Genomic DNA, 24,057 nt, shown 5'->3' on the forward strand with positions numbered 1-24,057 from the left:
ACATTCATTCTATTATTCAATGCGACAGACAGCACTGAACATGGTGAGTAGAAGGTTTGCAGTTGAGATGAATTTGATATATGTCAATTACTGAGCCTTTCTTCAACTTGCTTAAAGTTACAGTCTTTAAAAGATTTACAGGAAATAAAAATCCTGAGATTTTGTGAAGAATTGCAGAACAAGATGGAGCAGCCAGGGCAAGCTGTTAGATAGTATTGGCACTGGTGACTATTTTTTACCATGCCCTGCTGTTGTGTGAAAAACTACACACACTGTTTGCAGAATGAAGTCAAATTATGGTTTCTTTAATATTCACCAGCTTCTTTTTTCAACAATGGGAGTTTGTTTGGCTGCACTGTAAACAGATACATATACTTTTGTTGCCCAATGAGTGTTAACTGTAGACTTAAATCACACTTGTTGTTACAACAGTGACTGCAGGTGTTACCATAGACTGAATGAAATAAATGGACATAGCCACACACAAGGTACCCATGCCCTGAAGGGTACCCTGCTTTATTGTCTATTTGACTTAAAATGGAATACTAATTCACAAAATGATCATACTGTATTGAGGAAAACTTGCCACTAGAGCTCGAGAACATAAAAGATCAGACTTCTATTTACATCTTGTTGAGCTGCCCCATGGTCATTAGAAAGAAAGCAGGTTTAAGGCACTTCCGCATTTGCTTCATTTTTCAGACCCAGATAACCCCTTGGGTCTAATTAAATCATCCTGGATTCAAACTTACTCAACTCTAATGTTGTCGTCATCAAAATACTCTTTAATTGCATCAGCCCTGTGGGAATACATTACCAGCCCACATAGGCCATTCACAGTTTTTGCCATTGACACGTTATTACCATAGCCTTGAAGTCTAAATAAAGTTTTTGAATAGAAGAAAATTACATTTGCAATTTTAAATTTACTGAAAAAAAGCCCATAGTGTATGTTTCTACACACATGCATGTGAAAACAAATCCATTCGCACTTGCACGCAACCAGATGTTTACATCTCTTATTCATGCATAATGTAATTTGCTTAAGCCATTCACCTCAGTCCCACAATGCAATTGCACTCATACATTAGCTCCTCTCTAACACATACCACAATTGCATGCAAAGCCAGCTAGTGCCATATAGATTGTGACTGCCCATACTTAATTTCCTACAGCCAGTTTGCCACCATGTTGCTAACGAGTGGTTCATCAGTCCACACACATAACTTTGTGTCATTTAACAGTAAATGCAGTTGCATATGCTCATACTTTTGTCACAGCCCTCCGCCACCAGTTGTTCACCCTGCAGTCAATTGCTCATATATATATATATATATATATATATATATATATATATATATATATACACGCACACACATTGTATTGTTTGTATAGTTTTATATTTTTACACACTTTCCACTCTTAGCGCATTTAAATATTCACATACTAGTGCTAATTGTGTCTCTTTTTATTACTGTACTTCTTTTTTTATATTTAATATATTTAAATACTTTGCACTTGTATTTATGTGTACTTTCTATAACTCTCTATGCCTGGCACCAGAGTGACTGTAACAAACCAGATTTCCCCCGCATCAATAAATATTTATGGTTTTGATTATGATTCTGACACCGTTCAATCAGTCTAAAACATATGAACTGATTTCACTGGATTTCCACGCTTCATTTGCATCTACAAACATTACAGATGTTGGACAGATGGTTAAAAAAAAGATGAGTAATAATAACAGCAGACATGTAAACAAGTGAAAATTAGGCTTGAATGTATTAAATATGACAGATGTGCCAAATTGTGAGTCAAAGACCTAAATTGCCAAAACATACTTCCATTATGCCACTGTGCTATGGTGTTTATCAATACAAGGACATTGGGAAGTGAGTGAAGGTTGTTTTTTTTTTTTGAATTGCTTAATGTTTGTAGAGTTTTTAACAATAACCATCAATTAATTTATGTTGCATGCACAGCCATACGCTCATGACAAAAAATGTGTAAAATGTATGTATAATCTATTTATCTAGCACCCTGTTTGCAGCCTGACCAGTTGCCTCTGTCCTTAAATAATGACTATTGCCTAGGTGAAACCATTCCTTAATTATGGGATGGCAGAAAAGCTTGATTCATGTTTTAAATACACAAAAAAATTTAATTAAAAAAATCAATCTTGTTTTGAACAGAGACCCTTGGAGACAAAGGATATAAATCTATAAATAGCAGGAGGATGGTTTAAAAGAGCAAGAATAAAATGTAGGATGTAATTTTCTCCTTAAGGTAATTGTGAGAGAATTATAGGCTAAAGCTTTATTATTTAGACAAGAGCTCTGAAGCCGGCTCTTACAATTATCACTAAAATAGCTTCTCTTTATTTGTGTAATATTGTGCAATGTATAATCCTCTACCCATATGGATCAGATTATACATCTTATATCAGTACATCATGCAGACCTTTTTAATCTAACACCCAATCTTATTTCTTTCAATGTAGTATTGTTCTCATCTCATTTTCCTTTCCTTTTCACGGAAAGCGTCTCTCCACTCTCTTTGTCCCTCTCTCTCTCTGTTTCTCTGGTCTTCTTTTCGCCTCCTTTCTCTCTGCCAGGCTGTCTCCAGCATTATGCTAACACATTTAAAGGCAGGCTCCTGCTGTGCAGAGTAATCCTTCAGTGAAGCTGCACTCCCTTAATGTGTCTGCGGGGCCTGCGATTCCTCCCAAACCGATCTATCTCTTGGATGACACTTGCCCCAAGGTTAAACCAGGGTCGCACACAGGCTGCACATACACTTACATTAACATGCTAGAGCACACTCACACTAAACACATCTGCAAACAAATGTAAAATAAAGTTTCCATACGGCCACTTTTATTTTTTAAAAAGTCTTGATTGAGTATGTGTGTCACTCATAGTGCTAAAAAACTATCTAACTCTGTTTTTTATTTTCAAATAAACACTAACAAAATGTTAACTCAATTAACAATCACGTGCACAGAGCCGTATATAGAAACATAGCCATGTGCCACTTGCATTACAAACCATGCATGAAATCACGTAACATCCCGAAGCAGACAGCCGTCCATAAACATACGAGGATGCCCTTTGTCATAAAGTCAAATCCATTCAGCTCAATAAACTCAAACCAGTGTTCCAGCAATCAGTCCAACATCGACATCGAACTAGCGTTCTATAGTAGGATAATGTAATTGCTTTCTCCCTCGCTTTTCTTGATTAGATTTTTTCAGTTTTAAAAATCCTAATTATCTGCTAGTTTTATCGTTGCAATAACAATAACAACCTCTCAATAAACAGCACCACACTGCAGACTCAGCGTCAGCCATTCAAGGTCATTCGAAACAAAATGAAAGGACAGTTCCCATTTCCTGTATGTGGGACCTCTTGAAGAAAGTTCACAAAGTTTGCGCTCTAAATCCAAAACAAGCACTTGTTCCACTTTGCTGTCCTGTGACGTCACGCTGGCATTTAGGAAGGATTTGGTCATCGTCACCATCTCAGCTCGTACTTTCATCAGGATCTGAGACCGAGGGGGTTTATGTGATGAGGATGTTATTAGACTGCCTGTTGGAGGCTATAGAGGTGTAGGACAATAGATCCTGCAGGGGTTCAATTCCAAGAATAGCACTGAACTCAAAGCTGTCTTATGTAATGTACACACAAACGCAATAAGGAGGACAGGCTTCCACTAGTTTACTGGTGACTGGTGTGATGTAAAAGTCCTCTTGTCTCTGTCATTCTGCTGTTGGTAAGAGTGGAGAAAACTTCCATGACTCATTTCAAGTCACCATCAGCTTCTAGCCAGGAATGAGCTTCACAGGAAGGGTAGATTGCAAGTTTCAAGTTAATCTTTTCCATTTGCCACCTTCCACTGTGTGCAGTAGGTTCCCCTGCTAGTTCCTAACCACAAGAGTGAGAACTCTTGATGGCTTCTGACCCCTGAACACGGACACATTGAACCCTGTGTCCCTGCAGTGTTGGATGATAACTTTACCACCCTAATCCCTTTTCATCTATTAGACTTGTAGTTAGACTGCAGTTGGTACGCCTGACTGTTGATTTAGTGCCATATTCATACTGTATATTGCAGATTTTCTGAAAATAAGATGGCAAATCTATTAATCCGCCGTTCTTTGACAAAAAGGCTGGCAGTATTCTGTATTTTTGCTTTCAACAAATAAGACTAAAACCAACAATGAATTTATTCTTTTAAGAAATGTTATATCCCAAAGTCTGGTATCTCATATTCCTCTGTGCCATATTCCTCAATTGTTCTCCAAAAACTATTAAAACCACATCAGTGAGCCACACTGTTGCGCTCTCTGACATGATCCTTAATTAATGAATATAAGCACTGTATAGTTTATACAGAGGCATTGCATATGTCGTCCTTCTGTCGTAAATATTTATAGCGCAGCGATAGAATTATTTCCAAAGTAACATTTGCTAAAAAAAAAAAAAAAAAAAAACACAATCCTTAACTATTTTTTTGAAACTATTTAGTCTTTTTTTTCCAAATTATTGCCACCCATACAAGCTCAGTGTGGAATTTTGAATCAAAGCTGAGCAGGTGTCACTGGCTGCAGACAGATGGGAGACCTCATGCTGAAACTAGAATCCTGCCTTCTCATCTATTTCTCTCTCTGATCTCTCTTTGTTTGCCTATCTCCATTTTTATCCTTGCATCAGTACAGGCTGGCTTTTTACATTGACAGTTTGGTGTGATTCCAGTGGGGTTTCCCTAAAATTCCATTGCGCTTTAGTTTTTTGTTTGTTTGTTTGTGCTTTTTTTTGTATGAATACGTTTTTTTCCAAGTGTGCATTTAAATGAAGCGGTCCGAAATGTCCATTAAGAACACAATTTGTACTTATACAGTAGGACTATAGAAACGTAGCTTACATAATGTCATTCTTTGCACTTAACAAAAAAGAAGCAGAGACATATGACGTACAGTTATACATACACACGTTTTAATGTGGAATACATTGAAATCACTCTCTCTCACTCTAATATGTCTAAAGGTTACTTTGCTTTGTTTTTAATGCGTCACCGCTGATCATGAGAGAATAACACAACATAATCATATACTGTAGAATAATGGTCATAACTCCCGTGACGTGGTTGTTAGATTCCCATTTTGAAGCCTCGAGTTTGGGATCTTGGCTGTGTGACCATATTTGGGCAAGAGGGTCGAGCTGTGGAGGAGTGACTGGTGGATCTAAATGAGAAACCATATCTGGAGACAGTCTGTTTCTCAAAGTGGCCTCACCCTAAATTATGCTTAACTTTAAACCTGAAGTCGTACAGGTGTCATGAATTGTAAATTAGCTATAGAGACCAAAAGTGCTTTTTGTACCATGTACACATGTTTATTTCTGCTGTAAAGTTGGGCATTTTAACATGTGGGTCTGTGGGGACTGATTTTGTGGCCAGCCTTAAGTGGCTATTCAAAGAATTGCACTTTGACTTTTCCGTATCAGCTTCAGCTTTCAGCCCCAGGGGTTTCTGCTTGGTAGTGCTCCCCTAATTTGTGCTTACATGGCTCCATTTTGCCTTTAAATTATCTCCAACAGTGATGGATGATGTTTTCAGATCCTTTACCTTAAGAAGTATAAAATAAAACACAACTTTAACTTACCATCCATTACTTTATAAAGTTGATATGGTGAAATTATTAGCATCCAGTTGTCTGTTCACAAATCCAGCACAAACAGAGCAAAACAGAGCAACATTTGGTATTATTTAGAGTTGAATTTCTGGCCACCTGGCAAACAATACGCACTCTTCTTTTAGCTCTTTTCAGGTCTATACAAACTCCTGAGGGAAATATCTCAGCTCCAAAATGCTTCACTTTGTTCCCCAGCTGGTCACTTTATGTGTCTGTCTGGCATTTGGTGCTGGGCAGGTTGTGGTCAATGGGTTAATCAGAAATGCCTGAATGGGTAAGCAGCATTAACTTTAATGAGGTAGTTGGTCACCGAAGATTTAAATTGAACTGTTTGGTGGGCTGATCTATAAAACGGCTGATATACGTTATACTGTAAACGTAGTGAAGTGAAAGTATAATGTGTCTCTAAGTTGTGCTTGATTGGATGTATGAAATAGTCTAAAAACAAGTATTTAAGTATTTAAATAAATAGTTTAACCCTTTTAAACCTGGTCAGACATCAGTTTTCTGGTGCTGCAATCATGAACTCAGACGCCCTCAACCTCAGAAACATTTGAATTTGTTATTGTAGTTTTTTGTGTGTGTGTATTGGCAAGAGATGTTAAAAAGTTGCAAAAAATTAGAAAAAGGTAACAAAACAGAAGAGAAGTAAATTATTAGAATTGGTAAATTATAATTTAGATAGATAGATGGATAGATGGATGGGGGGGCAGACAGGTGGACAGACAGACAGACATATAGATAGATAGATTTGTTTGTTTTTTGTTTTTGTTTTCACCTCTTTTGTTTGTTTGTACTTTTTTAACCCCTTTTTTGCTAAATGTCAAGTATTTTTTGTAACTCATAATTTATCCCTTCGCCCCATGTTTTTGAAAGAAATTAAGCAATTTGCTCAGGTATCAAAGGGTTAAAATAAGTACAACATGGGCTTATATCTAGTTCCTTCATCACCTAGTGATGGTGGTTGATGAGGAAAGTTATCTGCGATTCTATCATGAATCAGAACAACATAAATGAGTGTGAAAACCAGCAAAGCGTGGTTGTTGGGATAGCAGACTATTGAATTTGGGTTTGAACTCAAACAGTCTCTCTCAGTCACTTAGCCTCTTTCTCTCAGTATTCCTCCAAGCTAGTTTCTCTTTCTCCCCTTCTCTTAATCTTCTTCCTCTTGTGTACACAAACTATAAATCTTATCCTTCTTTTATTGTTGTATCACTGGCTTTCTTTATTTCCATTCACTAAGATGCCTTGCTATTCATATTGTTGAAAACTGTGTTAGTCAATTACTTAAAAAAGTTTTTCCTCTTTCTTTCCACGCTGTTTCATATTCTGTGCATGCATCCCTTCCTTTTCGGTATTGGTCCGACATTGTATATCCCGCAGCATATGCATTTCTTTCTCTTTGTCACTTTGTCCTTTGCTTTCCATTTCTCTCATTGTAGATGTGCCTTCCCTACTCTCTTATTCAGCACATCCCGCTCACTCTTTGTATGTGTCTCTCTCTTCGTAATTTGTATTTCTCTTGTCGATATCTCTCTCTCTCACTTTCTCTCTAAGCACTGTCTCTCCTCTCTCCCTGATGAGGCCAGCCCCTCCATGGTGATGAGACCGACAGAGGGTGATTAAAGTGGAGTCTCATCTGGTGGGAAAACTGACCTCAATCAGAACTATTCTACCAAGAGGACCCTCCCCTCCTCTCTGTTTCCTTCCATCCATCCCTCCTACTCAGTTTATTCCTGACTCTCATCCGCCATCCTTTATTCTCCCTGACCCGCTCCCTCGCCATGTCAGTGCTCCCCATCTCTCATCTTCCCTCTCTTGCTTTCTGCTCTCATTTCTCATCTTTCCCCATCCACTCTCAGTGATCACTCTCAATTTGTCATCATCGCCTGTATTGTTCTGTGATGGTAATCTGTCCTTCGGGGGGAAACGCTCAAATTTGCCATCTTCAGCTGTGTGCAAGATAGCTCACATATACAAAAAAGGCTACTTTCTAGGGATGCTTAGTGTTTAGTTTGACTTTCTGTGTTGTCTTGAAATTCTTTAAAAAAAATAACTTTTTATTGTTATTATTTTATTTTTATTTAAATCTACATGTTTATACATTCTATATTTGGGGAACTGGTAATTAAACCAATCAACAATATGAGGGAAAAGATGGAGGCCACACAGTGTGACAGCCAAACAGTGTGCTGTGGTTTCTTTCCCTTAATCCTTTGAGTTTAATATCAGTTACAGGTGTGTGGTGCACTGCCCTGTACAGAGAGAATGGACTGTAGTGCAGTCAGCGTCTGACATTATATGGTTGATAAACATTGCATGGCACTGGTAATCCAACAAGCTGTTGTCTGTTTGCTCATCAAGGTAGTAAACTTAACCCAGACTAATGCCAGTACCTTATAGCTTTGACCACCAGGAAGTCAAACAAGGGCACGATGGCCTATAACTGTACCTACAATGCGAACATTAGCCAACTCCATGTGTACAGTAATACTTGTGCTGTGTTCGCAATATGAGCAACACGGCAAGAAGGTGATAAGCCACATTATCGCTGACTGTCTGCGAAAGCGTTGCTCAAGCGCTTGTTAATGCATTATGTCATCATGGGCTTGTGTGAGTCCGCTAATTGCCCCAAAGCATCTTGACTGATCATGTTTCAAAGTTTGTATTTAGTCATACAAATATTTATGCTTTTGAATGTCTGAGCTCCATTTTAATACCACATTTCATTACCCCATTGCCTCCCATGTGCACCGCAAAGCATACAAAGTAAGCATAGTGTCAGCTAACTAAACTAAATAACACAGCACTGCAGCGAAATGCAAAAACATATGATTGGTTGATGCTTCACCACATCATTGGAGCACTGAAAAAAAGGCCAGTTCAGAGAGCCAAGTGTCAGTCAGGGCAAGAAACATTTACGGTGAGACTACTTATACAGCTTTTTGCTGTAGGTAACACCTCTACTCTTTTCTGAGTGTAAGTTTTTTGTGTTGTTGTTATTATTATTTTTTTTTTTTTGTCGAATTGAAATTAAAATCAAAGATTCTCTTGGCTTCTAGAGTTGGCAAAACAGTAGCTTTCCTGTGTATCTAGCTTTTGCGGACTCTTCCAGTTCCACTTCCAATTACCCAGTAAGCATGCTGTTGACCAGCATGTAGGCTTAGATTTTAAATATAAATCAACCATGTGGTTTGCATTGTTATCGGTATCTTTGAAGTACTTGTTTTGGAATAAGTACATATTTTTGTTGTAGTTGTATTGTCCACTGTAGTTTTGTTTTTTCAGTTATACCATTAATACTTTATCACTCTGAAACAGGTGCACTTACAGCAGACTGCGTTAGGTACTTATCACAAGTTTTTGACATTACTAAATGTAACTATACGTTTTCTGTTTTCTTGATGTGATCCCAGGGAAGAATGCAACTTTCGGCCCATATGAATCTCTTTGACATTTGATTTAACTTATATGGTTGCTGGAATTTCTGGCTCTTCTTCTGTCCTTCTCTTTTCTCTGTTTCAGTCGTCTTTGTAATCAAAGAGTTGTTAAACTGAGGTGAAAACATCAGTTCTCTGTTGAATTGATTGCCTCTGGAAGAGTAACAAGTTGCGCTAATACTGATCAATATTTACGCTTACATTTTTAGCCTGTCATTGCACTTTACATGCACTATTGGTATTTACCAGCCTATATGTGTGTGTACGTCATATGTTCAGACTGAAAATGAGGAGAGCAATCCCAGCGTGTCCTTTGTAAATGTCAGTCAGGCGCAATGTGTGTTGTCATGGCAACACTTATCCACAAACTAGATAAAACACTTTCTCGTCTTAGCTTTGCGATTACTACTATACATCACAGCTGCAGAGCTTTGGTACACTTTTGACTTGTGCTGTAAACGTTCATTAGCCTGAGCCCACACAAGTGTGTGAAGTGTGTGAATGAATCATGTGTGTGTCATTTTCTGGGGGTGATTGTAATCTACAGTGGAGCTAGAGATGAATGTTTCAGTCCCCTTGTTTCGTTTGTGGTGCTGTGACTAAAAGAAAAAAAATGGAGGCAAACCCAAAATAAACAGATTTCACCGCCCACTCTGCATACATAATGAGCAGGGATTATTCATTTGTTTGTTGGTCTTCTTCTTTCTTGTCTCCTATTTATTAGCTGACAGCTACAGGGAGCAGCTGTCACATGTTCTCTCTCATATTCAGATGAGGCAAGCTCATGCACAAAATTATAATTCAGGAGTTCAGGGAAGTAAGTTTGAGCCTTTATATATTTTGTATGTAATTAAGCTGATGTCTGAGCATTCAAGGGGAGAATGTGTTTAGTAGAAATGCATATACCCTGAGCAATACCACTGGGCAAGCTTGATTTGAATCTTCAGTTTGCTGGTGATCACACACAGCGTGAGTTGTGACCTTACGTATAATATCTTGTGTATTGAATTACTTGGCCACCAGAGGCATTTGACTAGCTCTGCTGAACCGGAAGTGATGCAATCACACTGGCCCCATTTCCAGTGATATTTAAATCCTTTTCTGCGTGGATGGTCTGGCCAATTGGCAAAGCGCTATTCCTCCATGCGTGCTCTGTTTTTGATTTGATTTGTAAGGAATGTTTCTGTTAGTGTGTAAGTGCGTGGGTGTGCCGTTGTGCCATTTGATGTGATTTGCAAAGATGTGTGCGTGTGGCCATCCTTTGGTGCTTAATCCACAATCTGCCGTATGCCAGAAAGATGTCTTTTTTTCCCCTTCAATGCTCTATCCAGAAAAAAAATTATTATTTTTTTTTTTAAAAATCATGAAATTATATATATACAGGGTATATATATATATATATATATATATATATATATATATATATATATATATATATATATATACAGGGTATATATATCCTTTTTTGGGGGGTTCGCTTTATCTTTTTCACTTTGCACTGACTCATAAGCATCCTTGCAGTTTCACCATCCTTTGCAGCAATTAAGGCCTAACATGGCAAACATCTGATCCATTGTTTTGTTGATTTGACGCCACCTAAGGCTTATTGTAAGCTTTGTGCGTAATTGGTTGCTAAGTAATTCCAAAGCAAACAGAAACACTTGGTCTCATGTTCACCCTCGAGGCAAAGTCACCTAGCCAGAATTACTAACTTTTAGCAAGTCAGTCATTTAAAATCAAGCTTTTGTTAGATACCTAAATAACAAGGTCGAAGATACAGGAAATAATGATGTACTATTTTACCAAATACAACAGAAATTCCTTTTTAACTCCAGCGCTTCTCAAGATTTCAAGACATTTTCTTTTGCTTGTTTCTTGTGGGGGAAGTTCTCTTCTTAACTGAGACATTTTAAGAGTGATGACAGCGATGATCATGATGATGATGGTGATCGTCTCAATTATGATTGCCATGCCACCTGAAGGGATAGCGCGAGTGTCGACAGATGTGTTTTAATGGCATTTATTAATTACAGTCATTCACTCTAAAATAAAATGGCTGTCTAGTACTCTCTGTAGATTTATTCTCCTTTTTTTTTGCCTTTTGATGCTGATCTGAATGAAAATCGTTTGTCATCTGAACCACTGTCGCACCTTTGTATCAGCCTTTTGTCTCAAAAGTTCCCCTTAGATGGTTTACTGTCATGTTTTTAATTAACTATGTCTGATGCACAATTGTCTTTGCTTTGATGCTCTCAGTTTATACAGTCAATCATATTATTAGTGTTGGGTAATGTCAATAATTTATGTATAATAATATCACAACAACCCGCTAGCAGTCGCCCGTGTGAAATATCATTAATCTCAATGCGCTTTAACTAGCCTTGAATCAAGCAGTGGAGTGGAAAAAGTGCAAACAAAAACAGATGAAGGTGTCTTAATTCTGTCATTATATTTTCTGTGCAAGATCTTCATCTGCAACTTAGATGGTATAACAAAAGGAGAAAAGTGGCATGTCAGCCAGATATTCATGTGTGATAGTGGAGGAGGTAAAAGGCAAAAAAAAAAAAAAAACAAACCACAAAAACCTGTTTACTTCAAAGTCAGTCTGACAAATAAGAATGAAATGAAAGAATGGGATGACAGTGCCAAGGAATGGCAGACATAAATCAGCAAAAGTGGTGCAAATTACAAAATAAGTTAACGATTTTAAAGATTTCTTTGAAAAGATTTTTTTTTTTTCACCTATGGTTCTCTTCACACCCCCAGCTCTCAAAAAGGGGAGTTTCTCTTTTGAGGTTCTCCCTGAGGTTACTCTTTATTTCTTTTGTCTTTATAATCTAAGGGTTTGGGGAAGATTTTCATTTTGTTCTTGATCTACTTCGGGATTCACCTTTAATGCAGTGCAGCAACAATAGTTAGCATCGCAGGCTCCCATTGGGAGGGTATGTCTGACTTGGTGGTGTGCATGACTGCCCTAATTGAGCAGCAGATTAGTGGAGGTGAAAGGGACATTGCATAGCTAAAGCATGGCATGACACATGACAAACAGTTTTTACACTGAGTGTGTTTATGTGTTAGTGAGAGGTGGATGTGTGTCAATGGTGAAAATTGAGTATCTGGTCGGGTAGGGTTTTTTTTGGGCTCGGGACAGTCGCTGTGTTAACGACATGATATTTGCGTAATTTATTTCTTACCTATGTCGCAGGGTAAGGGTGCTGTTAGGAATTTTTTGCTCACTCTTGACACTTCTTTCCAAAATGCAACCTGTCCTTTAATGTAAGAATATTGAAATGCAGAATTTATGCAGGTAGCAGCTATATGACTATTACATAAGCACTGATGCACAGAACCAACAATCACCCGATGTTTCATCAACTCAGTTTATACTTGTAACCACATAAAGGTGACATTAATTTTGCACGGCTGCTCACAGTTCTTCGTAAGGGCACATGTACAAAGACAAGTAATAACTCATACACACTAACATGCACAAGCATACACAAGTATATATCAGCACATTAACACATTTTCATGTGCACACACACATACACACACTCCCATCACATCTGACAGTCTTTGAAGTTGTCAAAGTGTTTTCCCTTTTTCTCTCATGTTGTTTTATCTCTTTTGTTTCCCCCTCATCTGTGACACACACTTGTATCTGTCAGTCACCCCAGTAACAAAGACACATTGTTACTGCAGCTCATTTAAAAGCATGTTGTCTGGTAAGATGGGTTCTCTTTGAGAAAGTCAGAGAAAAACACATTGATCTATGGACAATAAGATATAAATGAGACTTTCTGTGAAAAATGTTGGGCCACATTATTTCACCGTGTGGAAAGAAGGGAACATATTTTTATGTATTACTTTGAAGAACTCATCAATCTCATCAATGAACTCAACAGTCATAGAAAGATTATGCTTTAGATCCAGGTTTAAAGGTATAATGTGTAAGATATGGCCAGATATTTAGTTTAAAACATTAAAAGAATTAACTAGCGTTATCAACAGAATGTTAAAAGGTAAATGTTTTGATGTAATGTCAAAGAAGTCTATGTATTTTGTTGCAAAGATAATTTAAGAAAATTAGCGTGCTAAAGAGTTAGCCCACCCTGTTTTGTAATACTTGTACCTCAAGAGGTGATAGTGAGTCACTGTAGCTTTGAGCCTGTAAGGGACAACATAGAGCTGCCCCAAGGACATGTCAATCACATTGAAGGTACAGCCCCCCCGGTTAGTGGCACAGTAAACACAAAGATGGCTGAAGCTCTTGGGCAAGTGACCTTTAAAACCACCCCAACCACCCACTCCCACCAAAATACCATGTGCAGCAGCAAAGAAAAAGAAGCAAAACAAGAGTAAACATTGGAGCGGCTTTCAGAGGCTGGAAACAGCTTTTGGTGAGTAAAGAGATGAGGTTTGATGCTTAACTCGCAAGGTTTCTTTGTAGTTGTAAAGTTTTATAAAAAATAACTTTTGTCATATTTGTTCAAACTGGCATTATATACTAAATTAGATAATCTGGAAAAAAAAAACAAGCATACTCCTCTGCCTACTCCATTGCCTTTATAGGGCTTCTAATGGTTATACCGTACATAAACAAAATGACCAATCAGAGACGAGGAGTCAGCTGTTAATCATATCAATCACTGCATTTGAATTGTGGTCAAGTGTCAAACTAGGCAGTGCAGATCAAATCAGGAGTCTGTCATTGCATCACCTATTTCTCACCTCCAAACGTTTGAGGTGTTTTAGCTAAAAACAAAAGTTTGTTATGTCATGTTGGAGGCAGTTGCACTATAACAAAATACCACCTACCAGCCAGATCACAAACATTCTTATTTTACAGCTAAACACTACCCTTAAATATTTTTTCTAAAAACATTTCAGGCATCATATAGGCAAGGCATTAACAGAATCTTGATTCATATTTGATCAACAAGACCTAGTTTGACAGTCTGACCGCGTGTGAGTAGTAATTGACATGATTGACAGCTGTGTTAGACTCCTGGTCTCTGTTTGTAACCCTTTTTTGTTTTTTTTGGGGGGGGGGGGGGGGGGGGGGGGGGGGGGGGGGTGCTGGCTGTAGATGCTACAAGCCTCTAATGAGGCCATTAGAGGAAGTAGGTAGTATAGGGGGGGATTTTTTAATACATTTTCTGTCTCATATACTTCTTTTCAGAATATAGTGACATTTTAAGCAAATATGACATGATGATAGTTATTTTCATAAAAGTTACCAGATATAGCTTTAAGGATTGTAAAACTCGAAAGCTATAACGTAAGCTATAGGTCAGTGCCACACTGCGAACATTAACAAATAGCATTTTTATGTTGACTGGCTCTCAGAGTTTAAGCGGTCAAATTTTTATTATACTTGCCCTGGCATTGGTTAACTGATTACTGTAAATTTAGACTGTATTGGCCCAGTAGTAGACCAGTAAAATGCAGTCAGCATGTGAGCAGGCATTACACACTGCACCGTTAATATCAGTCATGCATTTCTGTCTGTATACATAAGTCCTGTTTTTTTCTAGGTATACTGAGTTTCCCTTTATGATATGTTTGCTGTTGTCTAACTTGTAACATATACAATCTTAAATACTGCAACTAACACAGGTTAGTTTTTGTAATAGGCTCCAGACTACACTCATATATTTAGACACTAATTCATGCATAAAGACACATTTGTTTTTTAGAACAATTGAGCCAAAACACATCAGAGCATGTTAGTCCTCTTTATGTCAAAAAGAATGCCAGATTTGACTGCCCTGTGGTATAGTCTGTCAAGGTAGTTTACATGTTTTTGACAGAAAAATACATATATTCACACAAAAAATGTCATATGATGATAATAGCAGGAGGCATTCATTATCAAGTTCCTTTCCCCAGCAAGATTAGAGATGTAATATTGTTTTTTTTCTAACAATTGATTAAACCAGAAACCACTTGTGTAGGGATGTTGAAAGCAGATAAAATATTGTTTCAGAGTTTTCTCTTCTCTTCTCTTCGATTTCTTCCATGGGCAGCATTATGAAGGGAAAATGCCGAGACAGATCACCTGCTCAATTAGTCCTGCTGGCACTCGTGGGTGGCTGACTTTCTTTTCTTAAGTCAAAACAGAGAACTTTTTTTTTTTTAGATCACATATTACTTGAAGACAGGGGCTGAAATGAATCATCAAACATGAAAACTTTTTGGGAGTGCCACAACAGAAATGCAGATAGACACACACATACCCACATTCAGCATGAACCCCCCCACCCCCCCCGCCCCCCCGATGTTCCAATGCGTGCAGTGGCGATTAGAGTGGAAATCAATTTGAGGTGCCCATGGCTAAATTGATATCATTACATTTACTGCAGGCTGAATAATGGATGACTGCATCATTATATGGGAAAGTAATGGGATGAGACAAAGCACAGGTAGACAGCTCGCTGCAGGTGAGAGCTATAATTAGCGTCTAGTTCCTGGCACACCCATACATGACCGGATGCATGCATATGTGCAACAGTGAGGTTACACAGGTGCCCACCCACTGAACCATGCCAATGACACTAAATGTGTTTAAAAATGTAAGCTCCACATAATAATTCCGTTTTAATTGTTCTTACTCTGTTGGTGACTGGTGTGCTGCAGGGAATCAGCCATGGCATCATGTGTCTCTTGAAATCAAAGTATTTCCAAATTATCAAAAGCAGACTTTTTGAGATATTGAATGTGTTTTCTTCCACCAGTCATTAGTTCTGGCTGTCTGTCATTTTATTATAAACACCTGCTCGCTCATTTTGCACAGCAGTTGGTTGCCTACTGATGCTTCTGTGTGGTGAGGTAAGGGCCAGAACAATTTCATAAAATTACTCACTCTGCAGGTAATGTGTTGTGGATACAAATGAGGTTAACATGTCTTTCCTCCTTTTAGAAAACAGATAATATCACAATAACTGCATTTGAATAATATTTTTCCCTGCTCATCATACAAAAAATATAGAGCAAGTTAGTTTCAGTTTCATGCCCTCTTAAATCAGTCGTTTGTTTGCTTTCCTCACTTGTTTTTTTCTTCTTGTGCACTGAGCTGAACTGCAAATCAGAGTGATTTCATTGTACATTTTTGAGTCCAAGTTGGTGTTTGTGCCAAATTTTAGTTAACTCAATGCTTTCTTGAGATATCGCCTTCACATGACTGAGACAGGTGCAAGGTTACAGTGACCTTTGAACACAAAATTCCAAGTAATTGTCATTGAGTCCTTGTTGTAATTTGCGTCAAACTTGATAAAAAAATTCCCTCAATATGTTGTTGAGATTCAAATGTTCATGACAATGAGAAGGATGCAAGGTCACAGTGACCTAGATTTGGACCCCTTAAGTCTAATCAGTTAATCCTTCACTCAAAGTGGACGTTTGTGCTAAATTGGAAGAACTTCCCTAAAGGTGTTCTTGAGATTGGGTCGGACAACCCCAAAACATATTGCCTCTGGCCACAACTATCACTGCCGCAGAAAAATCAAGACAGCCAACATTGTACTCATGCATAATTTGTTCAGTTCCAAGCACTTAATAATTTGAAGCTCCGTACTGTGGGTATTGAAACACTAAACAGTTATGATCCAAAGTAATTTATTGTAAAACATGTCATCTTTTGGCATTATTTCTTCCTGTATTCAATGTAATGTAATGTCAATGAAGGTTTGGATGGAACATCAAAGTGAAAGAAAAAGTTTTAGTCAGGTTGTGAAATACAACCAAAAAATAACATTTACAGGTCAGCTTATCAATGGAGTACATGAAGGTGATTATTTGTTCAAATGACATTGTGTTTACTTTATATCACAATGGGCCATTATATACAAGTATGATAATTATTTAGCAATCAAACTCAAAAACTGTACTCTGTTGATCAGACGCTCGTCCTCCATGTGATGGTGAAACTCTGAGCCACATGAACAGACTTGGATGTAGCATCTATAATCAGCTCCTAAGGACACAAGAAAGGGGAGTAGATTTTTAAGCATGAATGTTTTTTAAAACCAATGTCAGTATTTCCTCATCTATTGTATTTTACAGATACATTTCAATCTACACATTATGAAGAGCATGCCATCATCTGAAAGACAGAAAAAAAAATACAATTAACAGAGAGAGAGAGAGAGAGAGAGAGAGTCTTCACTATAAACCTATAGCATCTTGTCACATCGGTTTTACTTCTGTTTCTTGGATTTATGCTGCTGTAAAAGTTATATATAAGTAATGTATGTAAAAAATGTATGTGCAAGAGATAAGTGAAACATTCTGAACATAGAAAAGAGTTAAAGTGATTTTTTGAGTTTACGGTTTGCTACATATATTGACCCAGATCCCAAGACATGCAAGTTGGGTGACCATAAATTGCCCGTATGTGTGAATGTTAGTGTGAATAATTGCCTGTCTATACACTTTACATGTTAGCTTGTGATATACTTGTGGCCTGTCCAGGTAGCACTCTGCCTTTCACCCAATGAATTTTGCATAAACTAACCTCCCTGCAACCCTGCACAACATAAGCCAGCACAGATAATGGATGCATGCACAATTTGCTCCTTTTTTGTTAGAAGATAAGTATACCAAATGTGGAAAAAAATGTATGGAAATGTACAATATATTGCTCTTGTCTTTTTTTCTATACCTTGTATGGTTTAAAGGCAAAGAATCCCATTTCATTCATATCATATAAACAGCATGGGTCCCAAGTAAAGTTACACAAGCCTGAGCTTGTACATGCAATGATATATTGTAAATGACAATATGAATAGATTCAGAATAAAACCTCCTGTACCAGACAGAAATAGCTTTCCCACCTCACTGTATTTAAATGACACAGTGCCAGCTGCTTACTGCTTCTTTCAAGTTGTTACCCCATCAGACAATACTTAAGGAGATGAATGGATTGTCTCACACTGAAATACCACTTATTACCATGCGCATACTGTGTCATCCTCATTCCCTTTCTCTCCTTTCTCTTTGCCCTTCCTCCTTCCCTCCACCCAGCTTTCATTCTTTCTGTTTATCTCTTTCACCTCTCTACTCCTCTCTCCATCTGTTTCCTGTGATGCATTCTTTCCCTCTCTCTGTCTCCACCACTCTGTCCTTGCTTCTCTCCTTTCCAAAGATGGACTGTCTTTCTGTCTTTTCATTATTCTTTACCCATCCTTGCATCTCCAACACACACGCACACATAGACACACACACACACACACACACACACACACACACACACACTCCAAAAATCCCTCCGTCATTCTGACTTTCTTCATCTGCAATTCTTGCCGTCTCTTCTTTCCTCTCCCTGTCCGTCTTCTCCAAGAACAGTATAAATCAAAGGCTTCCGGGCTTTTCACCTACGATTATTTATGGAGCTGCTGTAGCTATCATTTTCATGCTCCCGATAAGTGCACTGAGTACAGTACACAACCTCGACAGGAATATTTTATCACAGGCCAAATGAGGAGAGGGAACATGTGCTATCTTCTTAAACTTGGCCTCATCTTTCCTTTTGTCTGCTGTATCATACACTCACATCTTTGACCCATGTATCATCCATCCCAAACACTTGTAAGTATTACTGTAGGATACCCATACACCCTACTTACAAGGGATGTCCCAATCAAGTTTTTTTTTCTTCTTCTATTCTCCAAGATAACACGCTCTCACACTTAGCTGAAACGAGTGCTCACAAGTTTGATGAATAACAAAAATAAACACAGCGTTTTGCGGTCATTTATGGCATGTGCTGTTTCCTAACAGGCAGGGTGCAGAGTGGAGGAAAGGCAGAGAGTTGTAGAGTCAACAACAATTGCACTATGCATTGCTGTGTATGAAACCTATGTCAGTAAAACACCTGTGTAACAGCTGATGTGAAACATTGGATTGGTTAAAAATGACCTTGATGGTCCTGATATTTGTGTCCATTATTGCCTCATGTCTCATGAGTGCCGGTGGTATTTCCCTTTTTCATTCTTATACCTACCATCACTGTGACCTGACCTAGTGATTGAAAAAGCTATTATTAAGTTAGATGACCTCTTTTGAAGCCCTCTTTTGATAACCATCATCTTATTGAAGTGTCCTTATGTAAAAGACTGAATCCCCTCTAGCTGGACAATGTTGTTGATCTCGACCCTCTGACCTCCTAACACGGGAGATTCACTCACAGGTACTGTAGGAAAAATCCTTGGTTGTAAAGAAATGACAAAATGTCAGTGTCCTGTTCCCACAATCGTCACTGAAAATGGCACTCTTGATCAAATGAATCACCACATAGCATAATAATAGGACATATGGCTTGGCCTTGTGTACACAGTTCCTCCTGATTCTCTATCACATTTCTTTTCCGCTGAACCATTGGAGCAGATGATGGATCGAGCAAGAGGAAATGACAATCATTTTACATGAGCAGCTTTAAAAAATCGCTGTCCTGAGTCAAGTCTTCAGCTCTGTGTTCATTACAAAAACAACAGTGTCAGGGGGAAGGCAGAGATGATTACAGCTATTAGATGACAAAGTGCTGCACAGCAGGGGTTGGGTTGTGAACCTGAGGTTTTGTCTTTCTGTTTCTTGTGGTTACACTTTTTGACTGGCAGGGAAATGCTCAATCAACATGAAGGCAGGGGTGTGTTTATGAATTGTGTGCATGTTAAGATGAAAGAGGCTCCCTGAGCTACTATTGAATGCCATGGCACTGACTGTATGCATGTTAGACAGTGATTAATATGTCTATTTTGGGGTTATTAGAGCAGAAATGTAATTAGTGCAATTTGTAGTATGCAACTGAATATATGTGATGGTATACACATAGGTTAATTTGGTTCCATTACCATCAAAGTTTCCCATCCTTGACAGTGGATGCCTCAGTCTAGTGTTTATGGTATTAATGATCAGTGAATAAGACTTTGCAAAAAAAAGTTATTGAATAGCAATGTCTGCAGTCAATTTTAAACAAATGCTGTGAGGCATTTCTCTGTGACTTGTAAAATAGTTTTTTCTCTGGCTTTAAAGCTACATATTATGTGATTTGTTTAATTTACCACATAAGAAACATATAAGCAAACACATAAATAGGATACAACACACATTATCAATTAGTTTCTATTTGCAACTATGTGCTAAAATACACTGTAACCAGAAACAGCCAGAAATTGCCATTTGCAGTCAAAGGCCATTTCCTTTGCTTAATGAGGTCAGCATTCTGCTGAATTGTGCTTATCACAAAGAAGCCAGTGCACTGTGGCAGGAAGCATAAGGTAGTCTCTCCAGGATGTTGCAATCACAACAATTGACACAAATTCAGCAAATCTACATCCATTCTGCGTGACCTTGCAAATTTGTCCAGTCAGCATACATTATAAAGAGGAAAAATATAATTGTATTGATTTGTTCAGCCACCCTTGCCTTCACTCTCACTCTTTCTCTGTTTATCATGAGACTACTGCTGCGGGAGTGTGAGCTCCATGGCTGGGACAGAGTGACACACACATGCAAGGACAGGGTGCTAACTGTTGACATCACATGATTAGCGTCACCCAATGGTTATTAATTAAAGTCAAGCCGTTTTAATGTGTGTGAGATTTGAGATTGTTAGGACTGTTTAGCAGCCAAGTCATGTTAGTCGCTGCTGCTGTGTTAGCTTGTGCTAACTGCCCAGAGAAAGCAGAAGGAGACCACCCCACAGGTATGGCCCTTCAGCCCTGCGTTGAGCTGAAGCAACATATGATCGATAATGATTCCCCCCACCGACACCTCCTCCACCAGTATAAAAAGATTTGAATTCTATGAAAAACAATAAATTTGCATTTTTACAGGCTCCAATTCTGAGACAGTAGTGCAAATATTTTTACGATGTCGCAATTTCATTGCAAAACAACACCTATAAACAATGCAGCATGGATCACAATTTTTTTTTAAAAAGCTACCATGAAACCCGGCATTTTAGGCCGCAATAATCTGAAAAACAGCCTGGAAAGTCCTGGAGGAACTCATCAAGTACACACAATTCTAAGCCTAAAAACTTGAGGGTGTCATTTTGTGTTATTATTGATGCAACTTACACTAAACTGACTTGTAATATAATACAGATAAATATTTAGACAACTACATTAATTATCACATTACTGACCTGTGTGTCAAGGTTGTGTTGCGGGGTCAGTGGATGCACTGTTCCAGCCCCGTCTGTCAGGGTCACTTCTGTGATCTGAACACTTCCTGCACCCCAAACCCTCACCATACCCAGGGTCAACCGGTCAGTGGGGTTCAGGCCATTGTGGACGATGCGACTGGTCAAGGTGTTCTGGTGGTGAAATTGTTGGAGAAATGAGATTGAAACAAAAAGACAGGGTTATTAGAAATGGATACAAGAAATCATGCACTTGAATTATATAAAGTAATATCTATTCTGCTTTGTGCTCCATCTCTTAACTGAGTGAGATTTAACATTTGAGTATCTTTCTCCATATCATTGGTTTTATGTCCACGGTATTGCAATTTTTACTCCATGCTTTGCTTTTAGGAGATAATGTCCGCAGGCAGAGTTTGATTTTCTGAATAGTTTTACATCTGTGCTTTTATAATGCTTACGCTATGAGAGACACACGCTTAGGCGCACACACACGCACACACACACACACACACACACACACACACACAAATGTTTAAGGTTCTTGATTATAAATGAACCAAAGTACTGACAGCAGCTTGAAAACTGTGAGAGACTAAACCGCTCTCACTTTGTTAAAAAAAAAAAAAAAAAGGCCTCACACTTAAGGTCCAGAACTCATATGGAGCTACGGGAACACACACAAACACACGCACACACAAACCCACATCTACATTCAGATAGCCATCCAAAATGGCATACGATCTGCTAATCTGCCAGGCAGCACTGGCCTCATTGCCCAACTTATCCTCATCTTCTCACATCTGCCTGTTCACACATACACCATGCACATGCACACACAAGAGCGCATTCAAACACAAAGACACACACACTTACGATCACTCGCGCTCTCTCTGTTCCCCCTTTGGCTGTCAGACAGTGTGCCTGTTTTATCGCTGTGTGAAATTGCTTTGGAATGAGCCTGATGGTAGGCAGAGGACAGCCACAGATGTTTGGCCATGGTTGCTTTATGTGAGTATGTGTATACTGTAGATGTGTGCATATATGTATGTGTGTCTTTGTGATTAAGCGTGTGCTCATTAATGTGTGTCTGTGTGTGATTGTGTGCCTTTCCCTGGCTAAGAAGCAAATAGGGGTGGGTTAGTCCCATTAGTCCCAGTGATTAGGGGTTTCTGTCATGTCGGACTCAAAATGTGATCAAACTGTGGTGTGGTAAACACTCTCTTCTCACTGAAATTAGCCGTTAAGACTTGTCCACACGCAACACAAACTTTTAGGGCCCCAGTTTGATGCAGCAGAGGTGCAAACAAAGACAATTTCATGTTTGTTTTCTTTCTTTATGTATCTGTTTTTATAACTGATTGGTAATGTCATGGTTCAACATAAAAGACAAAGTGCCCGAGCACAAGTGAGGCTGTATTGATCAGGTTGCATGGCGCAATTTTTGGTACCCATTTTGGTATTCAGTCACAAAGTAATTATATATTCTTGAGACCACCCCTTTTTTGCAATTGCAAGCACACAGAACAATGTTTCTGGCTTTATCTGGCAGATATTTTTATGCACAAACTAGTGTATTTCTGTTGTTGGACCCCTTGCCATGTCCTACCATTTTATTTGCTCAATATTATATAACAAAGGTAAGGTATTTGACCTTTTAAACATTGGATATTCATCAAATTAGAGGTTGTAGATAGGGCGCATATTATTGTTTATACATTACAGATATTCATTCTACTAAAGGAAGTATTTGTTGATAAGAATCACTCATTAATCTGACCAGCACACCTTTAATTATCCTGAAAACTGTACTTTGACACACCTTTAAAGCTGTATTAGGTGAAAATGGAAAGTGCGACGTACAAGAAAGAGTTTTTTTTTCGTCATTTTGGAATCAGTGTTTGTGCTTATGCCAACTAAAGCCACAAAAGTGCTATTTGTGTTTGCGATAAGAGGTTGCCTGAGCAGACAGAACTGTAAGTGCAATTTCGTGCCAAAACAAGTATCAAAAAGGCACTGTGATCTGCATAAACACAACCACAGCTGCTCCACTCCAACCACCTCCGCATGAACATGGCTCTTTGGAGCCATGAAAATACTGCATGGGTGTGTGCACAACAAAAGGCCTGCACCTGATGAAGATGACACTGTGACTTCATTATGGCTGTTGACTTGGTGATGGCGCAAAACAAAAAGCCTAAGACTCTTACTGTTGCAGTCAGAACATCTAAATTTAGTATAACATTCTGAAAATTGACTCTGCAACATAGATCTGACAGTGTCTACTTTCCTTTTCCACCTTCTTAAAATTGTTAAAAAATTGTAATGTCACCATGACATGCACAAGACTGCAAGGGTATAAAATTGAACAAGGCAATAAATCTGGTTTTATAGGGGAGAGCAGGGTCAGTTAGGTAAGGGGGACAGAAGGGACAGTGCCTTTTTAGCAAGTTAGAGACTGTTCCCACATATTTTCATGGGTAAAATTTCATTTCCATGACTTTTCGAGGACCCATAACACTCTTTTTTTCTTGCACTACTTGCAAATGATTGTTATTTCAGCTAACTGACATACAAGGAGGGAAAGACAAAACATGGGGGATCCTAAACAAATTTTGTCAAACACTGACGTAAACTAGAGCTACATTACGTCAACAGCTACTCAAATAAATTTTACTATATGTTACATTATGCGAATGGTTATCCATGGAAGATTACTGTAACAATCCCATTATATAGACAAAATTCCATGACTTTTCTTAAACTTTCACTGATTT

General features: G+C 38.4%; 1 protein-coding gene across 1 annotated transcript in view; it reads right to left on the minus strand.

Annotated features, from left to right (window-relative positions):
- Nucleotides 1-16,789: 16,789 nt before the first annotated feature.
- The window catches only part of si (sucrase-isomaltase (alpha-glucosidase)), an 84,802-nt gene continuing 77,534 nt past the window's right edge, over nucleotides 16,790-24,057 (minus strand). The window contains 2 exon segments of the mRNA XM_042486938.1: nucleotides 16,790-17,110; nucleotides 21,284-21,454. Coding sequence (XP_042342872.1) covers nucleotides 17,033-17,110; nucleotides 21,284-21,454 — 249 coding nt within the window. The 3' untranslated portion in view covers nucleotides 16,790-17,032.

Source organism: Plectropomus leopardus, chromosome 5 (genome assembly GCF_008729295.1).
Source record: "Plectropomus leopardus isolate mb chromosome 5, YSFRI_Pleo_2.0, whole genome shotgun sequence".
Taxonomy (NCBI): Eukaryota; Metazoa; Chordata; class Actinopteri; order Perciformes; family Serranidae; genus Plectropomus; species Plectropomus leopardus.